The 24,199-nt window shown below is 42.7% G+C and overlaps 4 protein-coding genes and 1 pseudogene across 4 annotated transcripts; 3 read left to right on the plus strand and 2 right to left on the minus strand.

Annotated features, from left to right (window-relative positions):
- The first annotated feature begins 1,079 nt into the window (after positions 1-1,079).
- Positions 1,080-4,981, plus strand: LOC141846305 (uncharacterized). The gene is made up of 7 exons (XM_074734321.1): positions 1,080-1,313; positions 1,385-1,468; positions 3,074-3,201; positions 3,752-3,903; positions 4,021-4,168; positions 4,245-4,404; positions 4,490-4,981. Exons 2-7 carry the CDS (start codon positions 1,456-1,458, stop codon positions 4,582-4,584), a joined length of 696 nt encoding a protein of 231 aa, XP_074590422.1. The 5' UTR covers positions 1,080-1,313; positions 1,385-1,455; the 3' UTR covers positions 4,585-4,981.
- Positions 4,982-5,161: 180 nt separating this feature from the next.
- LOC141846496 (uncharacterized) lies at positions 5,162-6,374 on the plus strand. The gene is made up of 6 exons (XM_074734534.1): positions 5,162-5,180; positions 5,293-5,417; positions 5,616-5,767; positions 5,848-5,995; positions 6,075-6,234; positions 6,321-6,374. Exons 1-6 carry the CDS (start codon positions 5,162-5,164, stop codon positions 6,347-6,349), a joined length of 633 nt encoding a protein of 210 aa, XP_074590635.1. The 3' UTR covers positions 6,350-6,374.
- A 1,350-nt stretch (positions 6,375-7,724) lies between these two features.
- Positions 7,725-11,600, plus strand: LOC141846668 (alpha-1,3/1,6-mannosyltransferase ALG2). Its single transcript, XM_074734708.1, has 9 exons — positions 7,725-7,879; positions 7,977-8,092; positions 8,673-8,789; positions 9,213-9,406; positions 9,487-9,592; positions 9,729-9,876; positions 10,021-10,151; positions 10,974-11,140; positions 11,210-11,600. The coding sequence occupies exons 2-9, from the start codon at positions 8,023-8,025 to the stop codon at positions 11,501-11,503; spliced, it is 1,227 nt and encodes a 408-aa protein (XP_074590809.1). The 5' UTR covers positions 7,725-7,879; positions 7,977-8,022; the 3' UTR covers positions 11,504-11,600.
- Positions 11,556-15,839, minus strand: LOC141846497 (ARF guanine-nucleotide exchange factor GNL2). Its single transcript, XM_074734535.1, has one exon. It carries the CDS (start codon positions 15,837-15,839, stop codon positions 11,556-11,558), a length of 4,284 nt encoding a protein of 1,427 aa, XP_074590636.1.
- A 5,519-nt stretch (positions 15,840-21,358) lies between these two features.
- LOC141846200 (LEAF RUST 10 DISEASE-RESISTANCE LOCUS RECEPTOR-LIKE PROTEIN KINASE-like 1.2) lies at positions 21,359-23,900 on the minus strand (annotated as a pseudogene).
- Positions 23,901-24,199: the final 299 nt, after the last annotated feature.

A 24,199-nucleotide genomic window follows, 5' to 3' on the forward strand; every position in this document is an offset into this window, starting at 1 on the left:
AAACAAATTAAATCTAAACTTCTAAAAAAAATAAATCAAACTTGAACAACTATATTAACAATCTGATTCATCTTAGTCTCTGCTTGACTTGACTCGATTATCCCTATCTATTTCAGTAAAAAATGAAATTCATCATTTTAACGATCCTACATGATCGATCTTATGATTATAAAAAAACTGTAGTTGATCATTATAGAGGAGGATATTAGACCATCTCCAACGGGTGCCCTTTTACACCAAAATGGTGTAAAAGTGGCACCATTTCTCTCCAATGGATACACCAAAATGGTGTCCATGAACAGCGCAGCACCATTTTGGTGCTACACTGTTCACTTGCACCAAAATGGTGCAAGTGTAATATTAATTAATTAATTAATATAAAAATATTTTTAAATGCTAAAAATACTATAAATATTAATGCATTAAGTAGAATAAATTAATGTATTAAATATCACATGCACGAAAATATTTTTAAATATTATAAATTAATATTATTTAATTTAATTGAATTAATTTTGTAAATTTTATATATTATAAATTTATATTAGTTATTGACTTAAATAAGTAATATGTAAAATATTTATTATATTGCTAAGTTTATAAATATTTTAAAATTTATAATATTGGTAATTTCATAACAAACACATATTCTTTTTAGTGTAGGAAATGGTGTCTCTTGGTTGGAGTTGAAAAAAAAATTTGGTGTTGAAATGACACCAAATTGGTGTTGAAAGAGCACCAAAATGGGTTTTATGGTTGGAGATGGTCTTACCTCGATTTCACTGAGATTCGACTTTTATCTATTTCAATAAATCTGTTCTACAGTAACCAACTCAACTATACTCCCGGAGTATATTATCCCTCTCTATATGTGTAATTTGAAAAAATGTATGAAGTAAATTAAAAGGGTATTCGTATAAAAACATGAAAAGCGAGGGGCAAATCGGAAATTGCCAATAAAGAAGTCCGCATGCAAAACACGTGAGAGGCAGCTGTAGCTGATCCAACCTTGACCCGAGTCGCACAGCATAAAACGGCTCCGACGGTGCTATATCAACCCCCGTGCGTTTCGATACCCTTCGCTCCACCGCATCTCTCCCTTCTTCCTTCCTCTGCTCCTCGATTCCCCTACGCCGCCGTCGTCGCCGCCTTCGCATAGCCATCGCGATCTCGTCTTCCCTTTACTGCTCGACTTGACTCGTCGACCGCCGGGGCGCCCGCTTGCCCCTTCCACCGCTCCAGCCCCGTCGAGGACCGATCTTGCCTTTCCCACGGCTGTCTGTTTAGGGGAATCTTTGGCCGTTTTACTTATTGTAGGTATAATCTTGTATTTTTTTTAAACATGGCTCGCTCGGTACATGATTTTTTTTTCTTATTCTGATAGCGTTCTTAGTTTCACGGGGCCGAAATTTTGGAAGCTGTACCGACAGGCTGTGGGATTGAAAGGGCAGACTCATGGCCGATTGGGGTTAGTCGTCTTCCAATTATTGAACTTGCAATCGATTGATTTAAGTTATGGTTGGTCAAGAAACGGATTAGTCCTTTTTTTTTTTTCTGCAGAAGCTATTGTTAGTTATTCTTTTGATATCTGGGGCTTCCTAAATTGGTAAATTTTAGTGAGTTGGGAATTGTTTATTCTTGATGTATAATTATTGTTGTTGATTGATTCTTGTGAGTCATCAGCTAATTGGTCAAGTTAGGAAATCAGTTCAGTTGCCTCTTCCTCAACATTAAATTGCCAATCTAGAGGATACTCAGATCACTCTTCCCTTTAAGTTTTGGCTCTCATCCTTATGGTAATTTTTAATACAGGATTGTTATGTTATACATTCTTCAACATGGAGGTCAAGTTACGGATGCTTGCACTATGTTCTGCAATTTTATCAAAGAAAGACAAGTAAAACCATAAATAAATCAACTCCAAATTCTGCTTGGGATAAAAACTTATTTGATAAAGGGTTGATATATTTTTCATGTTTCTTGCCCTCTTGCTTGTACTTTTTATTATGCAAGTGTAAGTTACCTTATTAGTTCAGAACATATTACAATTAAGTATAGTAATAGAACTACCCATGTTCATATTTCTGTCAGATCATCCACCCTCTAGTTCTTTAGTTAATCGTATCAAGCTAGTGCCCATTGGTTATAGATAGGTAATGTTTAGTTTCGTATATTTTGGTCGGCAAAGGGAGCATTAAAGTTCTTGTGAGGCATGTGGGATTATAATTTACTTAGAAACGTAACCCATTGGTAGGGAGAATATTCAGGTACCATGTCCATAGCTACTAGTGTATCTCATCCCTATCCAATAGAGGACCTTTTTTGCGCCCCCCCCCCCCCCCCCCCCCCCCCCCCCTTCCCTTTCAAATAACTATCATACATGTGCATTCTCTACTTATTGTATAGATTTGAAAACACATTGTTCATGTTAGATTTTCTTCATTCCACTAAATATTTTCCTTCTTAATGTTCAATTTTTTGAGACAAGAAGTCCTATTTTTGCATTGAATAGATTTTATTTCGAGCTATAAAAGAAGTTAGTATCCCATGTAGTAGAGTATCTCAAGCTTAATAATATTTTGTGAGTTGTGAGATTGAGTTTTTTAACAGCATAATTGATTTGTACTACGTCAATTGATATCAAAGTCAAACTCCTGGTTCGGGTTAGAGAGAATGAAGTAGTGTAGGTTTTTATTTTATTTATGTTATTTTGAATAAAAGGTTGTTTATATTTATTTAGAATTTTTGGGACAACCAAGTCATATGCTTAGAAAGAACAACTCTTATTTCGAGTCTATAGAAGGGGTATATTAGGCATTTCGAGCTTAATCATATTTTTCTCTTTGTGAGTTTGAGTTTTTTTTTTTTGTGGTATGGTTAGTTCACACTGCATCCAATTTCTTGCTAAATTTGTATGCAATTCAATATAATGAGCAGAGGACATGCATTGTTTTCAAACTTGTATCTTGTTGTTACAGTGCTACACATAATAAAATCTTCCTTTTTCCAAGTCTGCCACTATCTGTCTGCTAACATGCCCTTTGGATACTTCGTTTTCATTTGCTTCTCTCAGATGATGAAGATTTTGAACCAGCAGCTCCAGGTTTAGTCACTAATCAACCAAGGACTCAGTGGGACGATGAGGATGTGGAAGATGCAAATGTTAAAGAATCCTGGGAGGATGAAGAAGATACTGTAGAGGTAAATTCTCATCTTTTACTGATGTTGCTAATATTGCCCTTCGAGATTTGTTCAAAAAGAAAAAACTTCTGTGAGATAATATCTAATTTTCAGCATCATTCAACAAGCAATTTCTCTGGCCATGGTGGCATTAGGAGTAGGAAATTAGAAAAATAATTCTTTGCCAAGTTGACATCTTGTGTTATTATGTCCATGCATTTAGATTTTGTAATTCCATATCAGTCTTTTTGAAACTAGTTACTCAGTTGTTAAAATGATGCTGTTAATGAGTTTGCAAGTTGATTTATTGATTCGATCTAAAACCATTTCATGAAATTTTTTTAGCGTGTGGACTATTCATGGGTAGTCTCATGCTATTCAGGAAATGAAATTGTGTTCAACTCTAAACGTTTTGGATACACTGAAAAGGAAACAGTCACCATCGGTTCTTGTTCAAGGAATTGATTTTTATTGTATGGACTTGATATTAACGATTAGATTCATGCTATTCCAGAGGCATGCCCACATGATGTTTACATGTTTTTGAAATTGACATTTTGGAATTATGCAGGTACCAAAGCCAGAACAAGCGGCAAAGACTACCGCTTCAAAGGCAGCCGTCAAAAGTCCAGGGAAGAAAGACAAATTGCCTGAAGCTAAGACATCTGATGTAGCTGATGAAGTTCTAGCAGATCCTGTTGCTGAGAAACTTCGCCAACAAAGGTTATGTTTATGTTTCTTTGCTACTAAGATAGCTTAGCGCGGATTGGGTTTGTGTGAAAATTTCCTTGATAACTTTTCTGTGTAACCCGCACTGACATGCATAACCAATCGTAGCAGACTTGTTGAAGAATCTGATTACAAGTCGACTGCAGAGTTGTTTGCCAGGAAAGGTGATCAGAAGACCCTAGACAACTTTATTCCTAAGTCAGAGGATGATTTTCTGGAATACGCCGAGCTCCTTTCTTATAAAATTTGCCCTTATGAGGTAGAACTTGTAGTTCTTCGTTGGATCTCCTATACTCGTATGGTACCAACTATCTTTTACCTCCCATTCCCTTCAGAAAAGCTTTCATTACATCGGCCTTCTTAAAGCAATCTTGAGGCTTTCCATGACTTCACTAAAAGCAGCAGATGCGAAAGAAGTAGCTGCCACAGCTTCGGCAATTGCAAACGAGAAGCTCAAGGCAGAAAAAGAAGCCAATGCAGGAAAGAAAAAGCAAGGTAAGTGTATCACGCACTTAAACTGTGTTTCTTCAGTTCTTTTGGAAGAGTATGATGATGGAAGGGGGTTGTTATGATCCAACAGGTGCAAAGAAAAAACAACTTCTCGTAGACAAGGCTGATGATGACTACAGTGCTACTGCTGGTTATGATGGTGTGGATGATTATGATTTCATGTGAGAGTTCTAGTGTGTTCCGTGTAGTATTCGATGTGGTTAGTCGGGTCGGAGGGGGGAAAAAACAAGCCTTTCTTCCATTTCATGAGCATCTGCCTAGGCTTTTCAAGTTGCGCCTGAGTTGCAGTAGTATTTGTTGCCTGATGAAGCTATAACAAGTTCCATGATTGAGATTACTTTGACCTTGGGTCGAAATATTCATATGTTACGTTCCTGTTCAATGGAGAAAAGAAGAGCTAAATTGTTCATTTTGTGAAGATGTGCGCTTTCTTCTGAGAGACGACGCCTTCAATTTTTAAGATTTCTTTTAGTAATATGAGTTTAATTGTGGACTTGCCAAAATGTTCCAATACTGAAATCTTACATCGTTTATTATAAGATATGTCTCTGTTTTTTTTTAATGTGATAATTTTAAGAATGCCCTTTTAAGTTTTACCTAAGAAAAAATATTTTAAAATCATAAACGTATATAGGTTTTACAATTGAATTATTCCATCAAGTTTATGAAATTTAATAAATAAAATAAATTATATAAAGATCAAAATTTACCTCTCTGGATGCAAATATAATGAGCAGAGGACATGCATTGTTTTCAAACTTGTATCTTGTTGTTACAGTGCTACACATAATAAAATCTTCCTTTTTCCAAGTCTGCCACTATCTGTCTGCTAACATGCCCTTTGGATACTTCGTTTTCATTTGCTTCTCTCAGATGAAGAAGATTTTGAACCAGCAGCTCCAGGTTTAGTCACTAATCAACCAAGGACTCAGTGGGACGATGAGGATGTGGAAGATGCAAATGTTAAAGAATCCTGGGAGGATGAAGATTTTGAACCAGCAGCTCCAGGTTTAGTCACTAATCGACCAAGGACTCAGTGATGAGGATGTGGAAGATGCAAATGTTAAAGAATCCTGGGAGGATGATGACGATACTGTAGAGGTAAATTCTCATCTTTTACTGATGAGAAGATACTGTAGAGGCATGTCCACATGATGTTTATATGTTTTTGAAATTGACATTTTGGAATTATGCAGGTACCAAAGCCAGAACAAGCGGCAAAGACTATGACTTCAAAGGCAGCCGTCAAAAGTCCAGGGAAGAAAGACAAATTGCCTGAAGCTAAGACATCTGATGTAGCTGATGAAGTTCTAGCAGATCCTGTTGCTGAGAAACTTCGCCAACAAAGGTTATGTTTATGTTTCTTGAAAATTTCCTTGAAAACTTTTCTGTGTAACCCGCACTGACATGCATAACCAATCGTAGCAGACTTGTTGAAGAATCTGATTACAAGTCGACTGCAGAGTTGTTTGCCAGGAAAGGTGATCAGAAGACCCTAGACAACTTTATTCCTAAGTCAGAGAATGATTTTCTGGAATACGCCGAGCTCCTTTCGTATAAAATCTGCCCTCATGAGGTAAAACTTATAGTTCTTCTTCGTTGGATCTCCTATACTCGTATGGTACCGACTATCTTTTACCTCCCATTCCCTTCAGAAAAGCTTTCATTACATCGGCCTTCTTAAAGCAATCTTGAGGCTTTCTATGACTTCACTAAAAGCAGCAGATGCGAAAGAAGTAGCTGCCACAGCTTCGGCAATTGCAAACGAGAAGCTCAAGGCAGAAAAAGAAGCCAATGCAGGAAAGAAAAAGCAAGGTAAGTGTATCATGCACTTAAACTGTGTTTCTTCAGTTCTTTTGGAGGAGTATGATTGATGGAAGGGGGTTGTTATGATCCAACAGGTGCAAAGAAAAAACGTAGACAAGGCTGATGATGACTGCTGGTTTTGATGGTGTGGATGATTATGATTTCATGTGAGAAATCTAGTGTGTTCCGTGTAGTATTCGATGTGGTTAGTCGAGTCGGAGGGGGGAAAAAACAAGCCTTTTCTCCATTTCATGAGCATCTGCCTAGGCTTTTCAAGTTGCGCCTGAGTTGCAGTAGTATTTGTTGCCTGATAAAGCTGTAACAAGTTCCATGATTGAGATGATTTTGACCTTGGGTCCAACTATTCATATGTTACGTTCCTGTTCAATGGAGGAAAGAAGAGTTTAGTTGTTCATTTTGTGAAGATGTGTGCTTTCTTCTGAGAGACGACGCCTTGAGAAAATGCTTTTACCTCGTAGTCCAATGCTCATCATTAAATTTTACCTAGTTAAAATAATTTTTCAATGATCAAACCAATGATGATGATTTCATAACACTCACTATATTTTAAATAATATTATTTGATCACAATCAACTGTGTAGAAGCTAACATGTAGTTTCTACATTGTATAGAACCTAGTTATTAGCTTCTACAACGATTACTTTATATCATTTTAATTTTATTTCTTTGAGAAATAACTCAATTAAATAATATTTCAATAAGTATAACAAATGATGAAAACTTTATAGCACTTAATACATTTCAAAAAGAACATAATCTAACAATGGTCAGATGTGTAAAGCTAGAATGTCTAGCTTTTATACATTATAGAAGCTATCAAGTGGTTGCTACAAAAGAGTAGGGATAAGGGTAATTTGAGCCATTGATGTCAGATCAGAGATCCAATTTACTTTAATTACAAATGAGATATTTATTTGATTTTAATTGAAAAATAAGACATCATTCTTGATTATTGTCCAAATGTGTATAGGCCAACTTGTACTTTTATTTGGAACCCTCTAGCCATTAATTGTTGTTAAATGTTAATTATGATTTAAATTTAAGTTTGTGTTAAATTCTTCAGCAAAAGTTGTAATCCGTCCCTGTCATACAGTCTCATGATCATCTGTGAAGAGGTAAATCAGAAAGCTACAGTTGTCTACTATGAGGGAGGGAGAGCATTGCCTCGACTTCGACGATATTCGATCATTGTCTACTTCAATAAGTCTGTCTATGCAGTAACCAACTCAATCAAACTAAATTATAAATATTCATTTGAGGGTTGATTATAATATCGTGGGCCTATCAAATGGGCCTTGTGATTGTGATTAGGTTTATCCGGATTTAATTTAGATCTATTTACAAATTTAATTAAAATTGAGCTAAATTTGATTTATTTCTGCTCCGGTTCAGTAGTCGTATTTCTGCTCCGGTTCAGTGGAGGTTTTAGCTATAAGGAGTTATTTAAACCGCTCCGGTTTTTATCCGACCTCAACCTTCCGTCCTCCCTTCCCTCTGGTGCCCACTTCCCTCCAGGGCGGCGCCGGATCGTAATCCGATCGGTCGCGCGAACCATCCTCCGGCAAGCGGCGGTGCTTGTTCCTCTTCTGACTTGCAGCAGCGTCTCACCCAGACCGGATCGGGAAAGCGGAGGTACTTTTAAAATTTTTTGGGGGCTGTGTATAGGTCTATCGATTCGATCTATTTCGTCATAAATTGATCAATTATACTCGATATCGAATGGAAATAGATCAATTCTTGGCGATAAAGGGCATTTTGGTGAGTGAGGAGAGGAGATGGAGAAAAATGTTCAGAGAACGGATAAGAAGCTGAAGATCGCAATAATCCACCCTGATCTTGGAATTGGTTAGTGTGTTTTTCGCCTTACTAAGATTTTTCCTTTCTGCAGAAGAAAAACTATAAAAATTATCTCTTGTAGGATTCAAAGTTGACTTGGTTAGCATAAACCAGTTTGCAATCTTCATTTCCCATATTTGTTAATTCTCATGTATTTAATTATCTAAGAACATAAGGAAATGATTTGCAATCTTCATCTTAAGTCAAATAAAGGTATTATTCTATGGACAACAAAGTCAGTTGGTGCTCTGATCGCGCCTATTATATATCCACTTAGCAAATATTTCAACTCTGCTTATGAAAAATCCAATGAGAGAAGAAATGAATGAGATTTAACAATACATGAAAGAGTACTCGAAATGTAAATTTTAACCTTGGAAAAGTTCTAGATTCAAACAAAGGAATTATGTAGTCTAGTAAATCTAATTAATTTAGCTTGACTCTATTAGGTTTTGTTAAGCAAGTAAAACTGACTGCACTTGCTTGTTACTTGGTTTTTCATTTTTTTTTATATCTAAAGATCCCATCACATTTGGCTTATTAAGAGTCCATAAAGAATACTGTTAATAGCATTCTAATCTGTTTGTAGGTGGTGCTGAAAGATTGATTGTTGATGCAGCTGTTCAACTAGCATCTCACGGTCATAATGTCCACCTTTTTACATCACATCATGACAAGAATAGATGTTTTGAGGAGACTCTTGCTGGTGAGTCTATAGTGGGTTTACCAATCATGCTGCAATATTTAGAAACCATTAGCAATTGAGTGTTTCAATTCCAAGTTGAATTAGATACTTCTCAATTGTTAGATTGCAAATTTTCTACTCATTGTGAACTTTCTAGATGGCATATTTAAAGGAACGATGAAACGACAGGTTGTTTAGCTAATTCTATGATGCAAATATCAATCTCTTCTTACTTCTCTAGAGGATGAATAGTTTTGATAAGTGCAAACAATAATGGATGCTGGGCCAATTCATTTTATCACCGTATATATCAGATGACATTCAACTTATATTCTGTCCTACCGCAAGATGACTTGAGCATTTGTTTAGTTTTGGTTTCTGCAGTCGCACTCTGAATCAAGTAATGAATTACTGATGCTAATATTGGTATCACCATCTGTTCAGGTCCCTTTTCTGTTCATGTACATGGTGATTTCCTACCTCGCCATATATTCTATCGGTTCCATGCTTTATGTGCTTATCTTCGATGTATTTTTGTTGCACTTTGTGCTCTTCTATTGTGGCCTTCATTCGACATTATACTGGCGGACCAGGTCTCTGTTGTAATTCCTTTGCTGAAACTAAAACGCTCAGCTAAGGTATTTTTCTTAATTTTATGATTGAAGGGATTGTAATCATTCTGAAATCCATGTAATGTATCTTACAAATTCTTTTTCAGATATTATTCTACTGCCACTTTCCAGATTTGTTGTTAGCACAGCATACAACTATGCTTAGGAGGTTATATCGTAGACCAATTGACATGATAGAAGAAGCAACTACTGGTTTGTCCTCTCTTTTTGTTTATAAATGCTCTTCTATGCCTTTTTAGCACATGAACACAAAGTTATCTACACGCACATACACGCGCCACATGTATATTCTTGTGCTGTCCTGTAAGAGAAATTATGATATTTACAGGTATGGCGGATCTAGTCTTAGTGAACAGTAAATTCACAGCATCTGTATTTGCCAAAACCTTCCACCGTCTCCATTCAAGAGGAATTCTTCCTGCTGTCCTCTATCCAGCAGTCAATGTGCGACAGTTTGATGGGCCTTGCACTTATACGTAAGTATGTAACTGACATTCTCCTGTATAACTTGTTATCTACAAGGGTTAAAATACAATTCTAGTTTCTTCAGATCATTAATTTCTTTGTCTGCATGATGTTTGCTAAGTCTAACTGATTTTAGATTTCTGTGCATTATTCAGGTTGAATTTCCTTTCAGTCAACCGCTTTGAGAAGAAAAAGAACCTTGAATTAGCAATATCAGCATTTGCATTGCTTCAGTCCATTGGAAATGGACTTCCTAGTCCTGCCAAAGCCACCTTAACCATTGCTGGTGAGTATGCAGTTCTGCTGCTATTATTATTACTTTTTGTCTATTTTTCGTTGCTAGTAGGCATGCCAATCAATTAATGTTTGGCATCCATCTCTTAGATGTCAGCACTTGGCATGATGTGATACAGAGCCTAAGCTTATATGAAAACTAGACATGACGACCATGAGCAGAGCAGAATCTCTCTGTTTCATGACAAACAATTCACTCAGTGTGGACATAGAAGAAAAGTCGGTCTTGCATATTATGCTTGCTGACATACCTCCAACATGGAATGACATTACTCTAAGGGTGTCAATCGGTTGCGCCTGCAATAGACATAGACTGAGTCCTCTTTAACTAGTGTCGTGCCAAGCACAACCTAGACCAATTGAACACTAGCCCAACACAATACCGGGAATTGTTGGCCTGAGGCCTGCCTAGCTTGACTCATTGGTTTTCCTGAAGAGAATTTTGTGGCTTTATCACCTCAAGAGCCTCACTGTGAACTTGTCCGGTTAAGCTACATTCAGTGTTTTGTTTTCTTAGGTTCTATGCTTATGAAAGTCCAGTGTTCTGGTCAATAAGATTGCTCTTAACGAACCACCGCAGACACAAATCTCTGACAGTAGCCTTCTTCTCAGTTGGGAAGGACACTCAAGTTTCTGCATTCAAGCTAAGTTAAGCTTTTGAGCGATTCATCAGTTGAGATAAAATAGCCACCTAATGCATGCCCCCTAAGCCACCATCTGATCACATGTTTTCTGTCTCAACTAAACAAGCATGCAAAGCTCTGAAACTTAACATGGGAAGTAACGTTTTCAACTGATAATTTCTTCGTCGCAGGTGGTTATGACAAGCGCCTGAAAGAGAACGTCGAGTATCTGGATGAATTAAGGGGATTGGCAGTGGAGGAGGGGATATCTGAACAAGTTAAGTTTGTCACTTCGTGCTCGACTGCAGAAAGAAACGAACTACTTTCACAATGCATTGCTGTTCTATACACGCCAAAGGTAACATTTATCAAGTGACTAGCTAAAAATTCAATCTATGTTACTATGAAGTTGTTTCTATCGATCTAGGATGAACATTTCGGTATCGTACCTCTGGAAGCCATGGCGGCGAAGAAACCTGTGATCGCATGCAACAGCGGGGGACCTTTGGAGACGATCAAACACGACGTAACAGGGTTTCTTTGCGAACCCACTCCTTTTGAATTCGCACAGGCCATGTCGAAGCTCTTGGCCGACCCCGAGACCGCTGTAAGGATGGGTGAAGAGGCAAGGAATCACGTCACGCAGAAGTTCTCGACGGAGACCTTCGGCGAGCAGCTGAATCACTATGTTCTTGACATTCACCATCGTAGAATTGAGTAGAGAGATATCCTTTTGATCATGTTTCTGCAATCATAAGTTGATAACTATAATCTTATTCATCAGGGAACAGTTCGTCCTTCAATGAAGGAGCAATCCACTGGATCTGAATGTTTGTTATGTCCCAGAGTTCATTCTCCTCTGTCTGCACCAGAACCTCCTTCTGTTTCATCTGTACTATCATCTTCTTCAGCAGCGCAGGCACGATCTCCGGCAGGACGCCGACGTGGTCTCCGAGGTCCTCCTTCATGCAGGTGTCCATCCTCCTGAGCATCCCCAGCCAAAACGTCCTGAACCCAGGGCTCTGCGACAGAGGCACCAAGAACTGCAAGAACACCTCCACCAGCAACTCCATGGCCAGCTTGAGAGTCCCCTCCATGCTCCGCATCTCCCTCTCGGAATTCTCCCGCCGCGAGTACTCCAGCATCTTCTCGTGCAGGTCGTCCGCCATGGCGAAGATCACCAAGTTGAAGCAGGCGAGGCAAGTCGCCGGCGCGAAGTCCAGCCCCTGCGCCGCCGCGAAGCATTTCCCGAGCTCCGAAATCGCTTGGTTCCGGATCTCCTCGCGTCGCACTAAGCTCGTCTTCCTCAGCGCCTCCACGAGCTTCATGAACAGATTAGCGGCGAGGTTGCTGCCTCCCTTCTGAGCCTCCTCGAATGAATTACTACCACTGCTGCCGCTTCCCGGATCGGAGTAGCCGGAGTTGTGCCACTGGACCAGCAAGTTCACCGTCTCCGCCATTAAACTCAGAATCTTGGAGCTCTTCTCCAGCGGACTGATCTTTAGCGTAGCTAATCCGAAGGCAGCCTCGATGCAGAATGCGTAATTGTGTCGATTGATACTGGTTCCTTCGCTCATCAACTTGATCAAAGCTTCCACTCCTTGATCGAACGTCTCCGGATGTCTACCGGAGACGTTGAGGAGGTGGAACAATGTCTTCCAGCCGAAGATCGTCTGTATATTTTTGCCGTGCTCATTGAGGATCACGATGGTAGAATCCATGATGCTCTCGCAGCAAGTGTCCAAGATCTCCTTATCGAGCTTCCACATCAGGTTTATCGACTTGAAGATGAGCTCTTCTGGAGCTCTGTCCAGGCGAGACGGCAGCGAGGCGAGCTTGATGGCGATCTTGAACAGCGCGGCGATCGCCTTCTCCGCGAACGGGCAGGGGGAGAAGAGGGGGAACTGCGAGGCCATGGCGAAGCTCTCGTGCAATTGGGGCCAAAAAGAGGCGAATCTGTGGATGTTGACGAGAGCAATGGCGACCAGAAGATCCCAACAGAAGGTGACGATCTCTTCTTCTTCGACGGGGGTGCTAAACTTCTGTCCCTTGCCGGCGGCTGCGAAGATGAGCGCCCTCCCCAGATTCTGCAGGGACTCGTCCGGGAACTTGGCGCTCTTGGTGAATATGTCGCCGATCTGACACTGCTGGATGATCTTCAGGTTGTTCTCGAACTCGCTGCCGAAGTTCAGCATCGTGTCGTTGTTGTCCAACGAGAGGAACTGCGAGAACCGGCCGATGAATCCCGACACGGATTGCTTGCTGTTCGCTCCCCGGTGGGACGCCGGGAAGATGACGCCGGATTCTCCCCTGTTCGAGCTGGTTCTGGAGTCTGGAGCCGCGGCGTTGTCCGGCTCGATCAAGGACTGAGGCAGCAGCTTCAGCCTCTTCAGTTTCAGCAGGCAGTCGATCATGTTCTTCCACGCCCCGCGGATCGACTCCCCGAACTTGTTGGCGATGGTGAAGAGCGCCAGCGTCGCCATCCGCGGCTTCACCTCGTTGCTGAACGTCAGCAGCGTCTCCTCCGCGGTGGCGTACGGATTCAAGATGCCGGTGAACTTGCAGAAGCAGGAGAGGAGCTGGTCGAGGACGTCTTCCAGCCCGTATCGCGCGATCCTCGCGATCGATATCAGCCCTTCGAGGCTCTCGTGGAGCAGCTCCTCGTCGTCGGCTTGCTCGAAAATGGCGGCGAGCGTGGCCACCGCCGGGCCTGAGATGACCACGAATGCTTCTCTGCTCAGCTTGTGCTTGTAGTCGCACTGGATGAATGGCTCGGCCACTCTTGATGCTTTGATCAGATCATTCCATTGCGCAGAGCTTAGCTCCACCGGCGATCCACCGGTCCCGGAGAGCTTGATTTCATGGGTGCCGATCGAATGGAACAGTTCAGAGAGGTACTCCCTCGGGAGATCCATTCCGCCATTGATGGCCCTGTTGTTCCTTATGAAGTCCTCCTCCGTCATCTTCTTCTTCACCTGCGGATTGTGCTGGTCGGTGTTGAGCATGATCAAGGAGTAGGAGAGGATCAACACTGCATCCTTGCTCGCGAAGATGTCCGACGAGTTCTGCTCGTAGAACTGGTCCGCGAAGGCTTCGATGATTCTGTGAATCTTCTGCGACTCGCCCGGCAGCCTGAACGTCTCGAGGTAGCTCCGCAGGGCCGTGTCGAGAAGCACATGCACGAAGTCGAAGGTGCCGGTGAACTCCCTGAGCACCTGGATGTGGAACTCGTCGGGATCGCCGAGGAAGTCGCCAATGCTGTTCTTGTCCAGGCCCGGAGTGTACCGGAAGAAGAAAGCGAAGCTCTTGGGATCCGGCGGGTTGGGGACCAGATTCGTGATCTTCAGAAAATCGATCCCTTTCTTGTCGTCTCTGTTGTAGTGGTTTGCGGCGATCATGATCTTCTTCTTCTTCACCTTCCTCATCCTCACGAACTCGACCCACGAGTCCGAGTTCACAGAGCTGCTCTCCCCGCTCTTGGCCACCCAGAACGGCTTGTAGTCGCCGGCGTCGACATTGTAGGCCTCGCGAGCGGGGATGTGATCAACTTCGATGTTGTCGGCGATGGTGCTGATGAGGGCGACGAGGCCTTCGAAAGCTTGTGTCTGCATCGTCGACATGGGGCCGCCGGCGGGGAATGCGATCTTGCAGAGCAGCTTCCCCAATTCCTCGAACACATTGTGCCTCATCGGATCGCAGTCGTAGTTCACGTACGTTTCGATCACGAAGTTGGGCTGGTGGCAGAAACCGGCGATGCCTTCCACGGCGACTTCTTGAAGGTGAACGCCGCTGCTTCCGTCGGCGATCCTCAAGAGTACGTACGTGAAGAACGCTTCCAGTTGCAATCTGAGGCACCTTCGGAGGAAGTTGTAGAGGTGCAGAACTGTGCTGCAGATCATGGAGAGGACGAGGGGGCTGGAATGGGTGGAGTAATGGATCAGGTGGTGGAAGAGATCGTCCTGGACGATTCCGAGAATCTTGGGGTGCCTTCCGATGGCGTCGCCGCCCAATTCGATGGCGGAGTTGATGAGGACGAGGGCGAAGAGCTGGACGTCCTCGTCGTAGCTGATGGATCCGATTCCGTCGGAGACGTCGACGACCACCTCGCCGACGTTGAGCAAGGAGCAGAGGAAGTGGAAGATGTCGATCATGCAGCGCGCGCCGTAGGTGGAGGCGGGGGCCGGCGGATCGTCGTCGGCGGCGTCCAGCCTCACGTCGGGGAGGCGCGCGAAGATGGACTGGACGAGCTCGTGCATGGCGTGACGCGCGCTCCGCTGGAGGAGGTCGCCGCGCTGGGCGGACTGCTGCACCACCTGGAAGCAGGTGTTGACGACGCAGCAGACGGCGTGGTCGGAGAGGAGGACGGCGGCTCGGGCGCGGAGGGCGGCGGTGAGCACCTGGAGGACGCGCATGAGGACGGCGTCCTCGGCGGCGGGGTCGGTGTGCTCCAGGCGGCAGTTGGTGATGGCGAAGACGACGGAGTGGATGGCGTCGCGGGCGCCGGGGGTGTGCTCGTCGAACACGTCGTGCTTGAGAATCTTGAGGATGGCGGAGAGGGCGACGCCGGTGGCGGCGGCCGGGACGTCGTCGCTCTGGATCACGTCCAGGAAGGGGGACAGATAGAGGGAGGGATCGGTGGCGCGCCACTCGCCCCACTGCCGCGGGTGGAAGAGGAGGGAGCGCAGGGACTTGAGGGAGTGGACGAGGTGCTGGTTGGCGGCGTCGTCGGGTGCGGCGATGATGCCCTGGCCGCCGGCGAGGTTGTCAACGAGAGGGTGGCGGATGACGGCCAGAACGGCGCCCACCTCCGCGTTAAGCATGCACGATATGGCGATCTCCCGGCGCCTCGGCGGTCGGCCGGTCTTGTCCATGTCGACGGTGGCAGTGGCGAGGAGGAGGAGGTGGTGGTGGTGGTGGTGGTGCTGGTTCCTTCTACCTAAATGAAGGTGAGAAAGAAGTCTCTCTTCGTGTGGCTCTGCGATGAATTCTATTTTCAGAAAAATCAAAATGTTTTGACCAACTAAATCTATTTTGTTAGATCTCGAGTTCTTGACCATTTCCGTTATTTAATTTTTAAAATACCATTAATAGTTTTTTAAAAATATTTTGATTTGTTTTTAAAATCTAACTCAATAATAATTAATATGAACATTGTATAGGTAATTAGGAGAAATATTATATTATTCTCAGGATATAGTTGAGTTGTTACAATGGGACATAGCTATAATTTTGAAATTCTTTCAAGGAAGTAAACTTTTAAAATAATGGAATCACTGTTTGATATACTTGGTGCCAAAGTCGGATCATGCGGAAGGTATTTCGGATTATCGACCTATCTCTTGTTGTAATGTGTTATATAAGGTAATTAATAAGGTGGAATTTACCACCCAGCGACCCCACACAATCAGCCCCATGACTATCTGTAAGGAGGTAAATCGAGAAACTGCAGTTGGCCACGACGGAGGAGGTATTACTCGGTTTCGTCGAGATTCAAACTCTTGCTCTCTTCTACAACTCTGCTTCGTCGTAATTAACCAACTCAGCTATGTTCCGGAGGCCTACAAGGTAATTGCTAAGATACTAGCTAAGACGGTTATCATTGGTCTTGGAGTACTTATTGAATCCAGCTCAAACGACATTTGTACAAAGAAGATCCATGGGAGATAACATCAACTTGACACAAAAACTCCTAAGGAAATATGTTCGCAAAAGAATTTCGCCAAGGTGTATGATCAACGTAGACTTGAATAAAGCGTTTGATAGGGAGGATTGAGAATTCCTTATAGCCGCTCTCGTTGGTTTTGGATTTCCCCAATGATTTTGTGCATGGATTAGGAAATGTGTAACCACGACTTCGTACTCAATCTCCCTCAATGGTGGCATCTATGGGTTCTTTAGTGGGAGGCGCAGGTTGAGGTAAAGTGATCCTTTATCCCCTTTACTTTTCAGATTATGTATTGAGGTGTTATTTAGAAGAATGCAAGTCATCTCCTCGCTGCCATCATTTCACCATCTTTCCATGTGCAAAGAGGTTGGCATAATACACCTTGTTTATGTCGACGACCTCATGTTGTTTGCTCGAGCCGATGAGACTTCAATCAAGCATATAGCGGACTGTTTGGAAGAGAAGCTGGGCTAAGGGCAAATCCATTGAAATCCCACATATATATTGTTGATGTGGATGATAGAGTAAAGAACCGGTTACTTAACCTCATTGGGCTTCAAGAAGGGAAGTTTCTATTTTGATATTTGGGTATTCCACTAGCGGTGGAGAAGTTGAGGAGTGTTAACTATAGTCCATTGCTTGAGGCAATCACAAGTAAAATAAATGTGTGACCTAAGCACACTTTTTCATATGTTGGACGTGTAGGATCCCTAAGGATGTCTGTATTTCCACAATGGCATGATATTGTCCACTTTGGGCCTAAACCCTCATGACTTTGTTCTTGGGCTCTCCCCAAAATGTCTCATTCCAATGGAGATATCTTCCATCCTTTTAAACTCATGATCTTATCCATGTGTTTTAAATGTGGGACTATGTTTGCACCTTTGCAACCCAACAATCCCCCCCCCTCAAACAAAGGACCACAGGCCCCCCCTCAAACGGAAAGCCTCCGTTTGATGTCTGAATCCTCGACCCACCAGGACTTCCTGCCTCTCGGTCCACCCTGACCTACTAGGACTTCCTGCCCAGCCGCAACTAGGACTTCCTGCCCCTCGGTCCACCCGACCTACTAGGACTTCCTGCCCAGCCGCAACCAGGACTTTCTGCCCCTCGGTCCACTCGACCTACTAAGACTTTTTGCCCAGCCGCAACCAGGACTTCCTGCCCCTCGGTCCACTCGACCTACTAAGACTTCCTGCCCATCCGCAATCAGGACTTCCTGCCCCTCGGTTCACCTGACCTACTAGGACTTCCTGTCCGGTGTCTGGTCCTCTTGATTCAGACACGGGATCACCCACTTCCTTTGTTTAAGGTTCAATCCACATGGTTAGATCCGGATCATGGCTCATCCGGCGATTAGTCCGGTGAAGAGCGGTCTCGCTCTGATACCAATTGTAGGGTCCCTAAGGATGTCTGTATCTCCACAATGGCATGATATTGTCCATTTTGGGCCTAAATCCTCATGACTTTGTTCTTGGGCTCTCCCCAGAAGGTCTCATTCCAATGGAGATATCTTCCATCTTTTTAAACCCGTGATCTTTTCCATGTATTTTAGATGTGTGATTATGTTTGCACCTTTGCAACCCAACAGGACGATTGGAATTGGTAAAAACAGTATTACAAAGAATAGAATGTTATTGGTTATTTATTCTCCCTATCCCCGTTGGAGTCATTGATAAGATCCAAACTATTTGTAGAATATTTGTATGGTCTTCTAAATACCCTCCTATATCTTGGGCTTCCTTATGTCTATCAAAAAACGAAGGGGGTATGATATTCGAGATCTTGTGCATGGAATAAAGCTTTATTAAGTAAGACCTTAAATAGAAGATTCAATTTAAGACAGATTCATTGTGGGTACGATGGGTGTATCATCATTACATCAAAGGGGTTGAATTTTGGCAATGAGAAGTTAAAGCCTCCGATTCACCACTCATCAAAAGGCTTGTGGATATCCGGAGCAAAATCTTGGGTGGAATGAATGGAGTTACTGAGCGTGTTGAAATCGGGATGGCCGAGAATGAGGTCGAGTGACCGAGAGCGTTGAGGTCGGGATGGCCGAGAGTGGGGTCGAGTGACCGAGCGCGTTGAGGTTGGGATGGCCGAGAGTGGAGCCGAGTAACCGAGCTCGTTGAGGTTGGGATGGCCGAGAGTGGAGCCGAGTGACCGAGATGGTCGAGAGTGGGACTGAGTGACCAACAATAATATAACAGTTATTTAATTGCTCTTTTATACATTTCGATAATTTTTTAAAAATAACTAACTTGATGAAGAATTTTTTTGATATAAAAGTATTATATGTCTAATATTTTTGATCAAATTGAATTGAAATACTTTTCTAAATTTTAGTAGCTATGAAGTGGCTATTACAATATTATAAAAAAAAGGATAATATTTTTTAAAATGAGAAATATATTGAATTGTTAATTATTTTGATTTTTCTAAAAACATTAGTCCTTTAAAAAAAATTCGAACTAATTACTGCATCTGTTTATTTTGTGTGTGAAATATATTCTTCAATATGATAAACATTGAACAATGAGGAATAGAAAAGATATCTCTCCTAATAGTATACGACTCTTTTAATGTGACATTTGCTCAACCAAATTAAAGAACATTCACATTTTTAAGACACATGATCAATTAATGTAATAAATAATAAAGTCAAACATATTAAGAGATTGTCACAAAATTAAGTTTAGATTGTACATGTGCTAAACGAATTATATCACGTTAGTAGTACTTGGACAAAGCTTACACATTTGAATTATAAAAAAAACTTAAATTGTTATCAAATAAATAATTAATGTAATAAATAATAAAGTCAAACATAATTAAGCTTATAAAAAAATAATTCCAATTAATCGCAGTGACTCAATCCCTGGAGATGACTAATCCGGTCCCACGGAAGTTTCCCACCGGCCACCAAGATAAATCGGGAAGCGCACGCAGCGGCCAACCCAATGCCCAACATTCTTTGATTGCGATCTCCATTTGTAGCCTATAAATACGTCGTAGTTGGGGATCGAAATCACCTGGATATCTTACTGCGGCACCATGGCCCCGAAGACCTAATTAAGCTTGTAAACCACCGTGATAAAGTTGTGTTTTAGAGAATAATTAATAGCTTGTAGCCGGGTAAACCACCACAATTAAATTTTTTTATAATTCAGATACGATCCGATTAATCTTCGAGATGGCCGGTCTGACCTCATAGAAATATCTCACTGTCTATATTTTAGATTTTTCATTTCATTCGAGAAAAATAACTTTTAATTAATGAATAACTAGGATTCAAACGGTAAATACCATAAATCATGAATACTCTAACATTGTATCATTGTCCAGTGGCACAATCAAAGTTTTTTTAATGATAAAGACATTTTTATTAAGCCTAAGAAATAGAAAGAATCGATTATATTTTATAATTAAAATTACTCAATATTATTCTTAAAATTGTTATAATAATATTTAAAAAGATATTTTGAAAATATAAGATGCTCTTTTGATGAAATGTTCTTTTAATAATAAAAAAATAAAATGTGCTTTTTTGATTTTCTTAAAATTAAAAACTTAGTGTTTAGAATTTTTAAAAAGAAGTAAACAATCAAACAAACTATAATAAAAGGAAAAATACTAAATTATATTAGGCAGTAAAACCTAAAAAAAAAGGAAAAAACTAAATCAAAAGCTTAATACATAAAAAAAATTATATTAAAAAGACTTCAAATCACTTATGGGATGGTAATGAATATAACTCATGTTAAAATTTATTTTGACTTATCATAAAAATAAAATAAAATAATTTAGTCTTTACTTCATATTATAATACTATATTTTAAATTCTTTAATAATTTAGTAAATTTTATTTTTTAATATATACAACAAGATGATTATAATGTGCAATTAGTGGAATAGATTCCATAATATATAATTGTCATATTATTTATTGAAAGTAAAATTAATATATATTTTTATTTCATTTGTATTTATTATTTTGTCGTCAAATATGATTATTTCGTAGAGATTGAAATGAAGTTCTAATGACAATAAAAATTACATCAAAAGGTTATCGTAACAATATAATTATGACCTACAACGTGTAATAGTTATGTAATTATTATTCAATAGTTACTATATGTATAAAAAATTAATTCAACTTATTAAAAAACAATTATATACTATAACAAAAAGATGAAATCTACCACTTCAATGACATCATGATCATTTGTGAAGAGATAAATTGAAAACACGTGAATTTAGAGCCAGACCAACTACCCCAATAGCACTCATCCATAAACCAGTTACGGGTACAGATAGCATAAAGAAATGTAACCAACGTTTATTAGAAAAAGCAACCCCGAAGATTTGGGACCAAAAACGATTAGCAGTAACCATTGAATAAGTCTCTTCGGTTTGAGTTGGGTTAAAAGCATGAAATGTATTTGCACCGTCATTATCTTCGAATAAAGTATTTTCTACAGTGGCACCATGAATAGTGCATAGCAAAGCAGTGCCTAATACTCTGGCAACGCCTATCATATGAAATAGATTTAACGTCTAATTATGAAACCCTTGGAAAAAGAGGATGAATCTAAATATAGTTGGTATGCTAAAACTTAGTGCAAAGAACCAACCAGATTGACCCAACACACATGGAGCATCTTTATATGTACAACATTTAATATTTTTTACACACAAAGAGCATCTTTACCAGTACAACATTTAATATTTTTTTAAAACATAATATATTATGATCAAAAGTCAAATATTTACATGTCAAAAAAGGAGAATTATTTGTTATATTATTGAAATTCCAAATGGAATGAATATTATAAAAGTCAGTTTGATAGGTATAAGTTGTACTCTTTAACAATGTTAAAGATAAAATTTACTATTTCAGCAGTCTCATACGATCAATCCCACGATCAGCCTCTCTTCAACAAAAGGTATAAGTTGTACTATAATTTTATCCGATAGACGAATCAAGAGAAAGGTCGTCTACGATTTAGCTTGTTCAAGATCGAATTTGATAGGTAGAACCATTGTTTTCAATCAAATTATGGTCGACTCTTGCGACCGATCCAATTGTGACGCAGTGGATTGACTCGCCCACTTTCCGGCGACCGTGTCCGGCGAGCACATCGCGACGTTGTGCATCAAACTGGCCTCATCTTGGAACCAATTGGCATCGCCCTCCGCCTTGTCGCCGGAATCGCACGCCGCGTTTTCGATCGCCACCAGTCCCTCGAGCACTTCCCTGACGGCCGGCCTCCTGTCGCCGTCCGACTGCAAGCACCTGAACGCCAACTCCGCGACCATGGCGATCCTCATCCTCGCCGCCTCGTCCGACGGCTGCCAGAGCTCTGGATCGACCAAATCGACCAGCTCGTTGTTCTGGATCTTAGCGATCGCCATGTTCGCCAAGTGGACCTCGCTCTTCTCTCGCAGGAGGTCGATCGCCGGCTTCGACGATATGAGCTCCACCAGCACCACCCCGAAGCTGTAGACGTCGCTCTTGCCGGTGAGCTGGAAGCACTGGTAGTACTCAGGGTCGACGTACCCCGGCGTGCCCTGCGGGGCGGTGGAGACGTGCGTCGCGTCGGCCGGAAAGAGGCGCGAGAGCCCGAAATCCGCCACTTTGACACGGAAGCCGTCGTCGAGCAGTATGTTGGTGGTCTTGACGTCGCGGTGGATGATCGGAGGCTCGACGGCGTGGAGGTACGCAAGCGCGTCGGCCGTCTCGATGGCGATCCGCAGGCGCATCGGCCAAGTGAGAATCCGCTCGGCGGCGCGACGGCCGTGGAGGTGGTCGGCGACCGTGCCGTTCGGTACGAACTCATAAACGAGGACGAGTTCGCGGCTGCGATGCGAGGTAGAACCGTAGAGGCTGACGAGGAACTGGTGGCGGAGAAGGGAGAGGATCTTGACCTCGTTCATGAACTGCTCCACCTTCTTATAGTTCTTCCCGTACAAGCGCTTGACGGCGACCGTCCGGCCATCTCGGAGTTTCCCTAAATAGCAAATTAAGGAAAGAAGAGGATTCAGCCGACGGCCGGCCGGCGAACATGTTTAAGCAGCAGTCAGATTAGAAGCCTACCTTTATACACAATGCCAAAGCCTCCATCGCCAAGCTCTCTCGAGGAATCGAAGCCATCGGTAGCCTCCACGAGTTCATCGTAGGAGAAGACATGGGTCTGGAAGTGATCTTGAATATCGTCATCCTTCAGCGAGGAAGCATTGCTAGTGAAGAACTTGGAGGCGCCATCGAGTTTCTTCTGGATTTTGTGAATCTCCAAACGAGGAAGATGGCGGCGCACGTGAGAGCGAGGAATCCGGCGGATCCAGCAATAACTGTATCAGAAGAAAATCTATCGATCGTCAACAAAAACCAGGCATGGGATGGGATTAGGGTGGGGGGTTCGAGCAAGAGCTTCCCTTACCCGCTGCTAACAATCTCCTGTGCTTCTTCTTGCCTGCAATCAGAACAGAGAATAGAAATTGAAATCCAGGAATTGGTATCGCGTAATCTGATCTCAGATACTCACTGTCACTGCTGCAATCTAGGAGATGACGGCCTCCACTGGGGCAGAGGCAGATATTGCCCTGCCACGTCGAGGTGTTGTTGGCGTCGTAGCCGCACCGGCCGCCGCTGGCGGCGCACTTGTTGCAAGCCCTCGCGGTATAATTCGCCATCCACCCGGCCCGCAGCAGGGCGCTGTAGTTGCTGCCGGCGCTGATGTTCGAGTCGCCCATCACCGGCACCACGCCGACGGTGCAGTTCGGGTCCGGCGAGCGTGTGCGGACGGGGTCATACTCGCCGCCGAACAAGACCGTGTTGAACCGGGGGCAGGACATGTTCTGGTAGCTCCTCGGGATGTCGCTCTCCGGCCCGGTGCAGTTGTAGAGGAGGAAGATCTGCTTGTTGGAGGCGCTGACGCTGAAGGGGAAGAACCCGGTGGTGTTTATGCCGGGGAGGAAGTCGCAGGAGTCGTCGTCGCGGATAGTAAAGTGGACGGAGCTGTTGGAGTAGAAGATCTGGAGCGCGTAGAAGTGGATGTTGAGGACGGTGAGATAGAGGTCGCCGGTGTCGTTGATGCAAGTGAGGCCGAACGCCGGAGGGCCGCAGTAACTCGGATGGCGACCGATGATCCAGAACGGGAACGTGACCTCCTGCTGGCCGCCGCATCGCTGGGGAGCGCAGTCCTCGTAGCGGGGCTCGGCGGATCCCGGCGCTGCTCGCTGCAGAGAGGAAACGAGAAAGAACAGGGCATGGATCCAGAGGTTCCTCCTGGTCAGCGACATGCTGATTCTCTCTCCGATCATCTTCTCCTTCCGCCCCTTCCCTTCCCATGTTCAATTATGTAGCTCTGAGTTTGACTTTCAAAGAGGAAAGGTGTTTCGTTGACTTTTGATTCCGTTCACGGCGATCACACATGATTTGGATGGAGCTCGATCGAACCCTTGCGGAATTCGAAACGTGGTCATTGGAATTTCGATGCAGCTCGCGGTGGAAGGCGAAAGACAGGTCGATTCAGACAGAGAAGAGAGAGAGAGAGAGAAGGGATTGAGTTTGACTTTGACTGGAGAGGTGGCTCATTGGATTTGGAAATCCTTTAGTCGGCGATCTCAGCGCCGACTAATTGCTGTTGGCCATGGAAATCATTATGCACTGAGTGACTTCCAAGATATCATCTTGTTGACCGGAGTACTTTACTATAAATAAATTCTCAATTTGAATTAATCACTCGT

The sequence above is a fragment of the Curcuma longa genome, chromosome 15 (assembly GCF_044706935.1).
Source record: "Curcuma longa cultivar G26 ecotype Majalengka, Jawa Barat chromosome 15, ITB_CL_G26_1.1, whole genome shotgun sequence".
In the NCBI taxonomy this organism is placed as follows: domain Eukaryota; kingdom Viridiplantae; phylum Streptophyta; class Magnoliopsida; order Zingiberales; family Zingiberaceae; genus Curcuma; species Curcuma longa.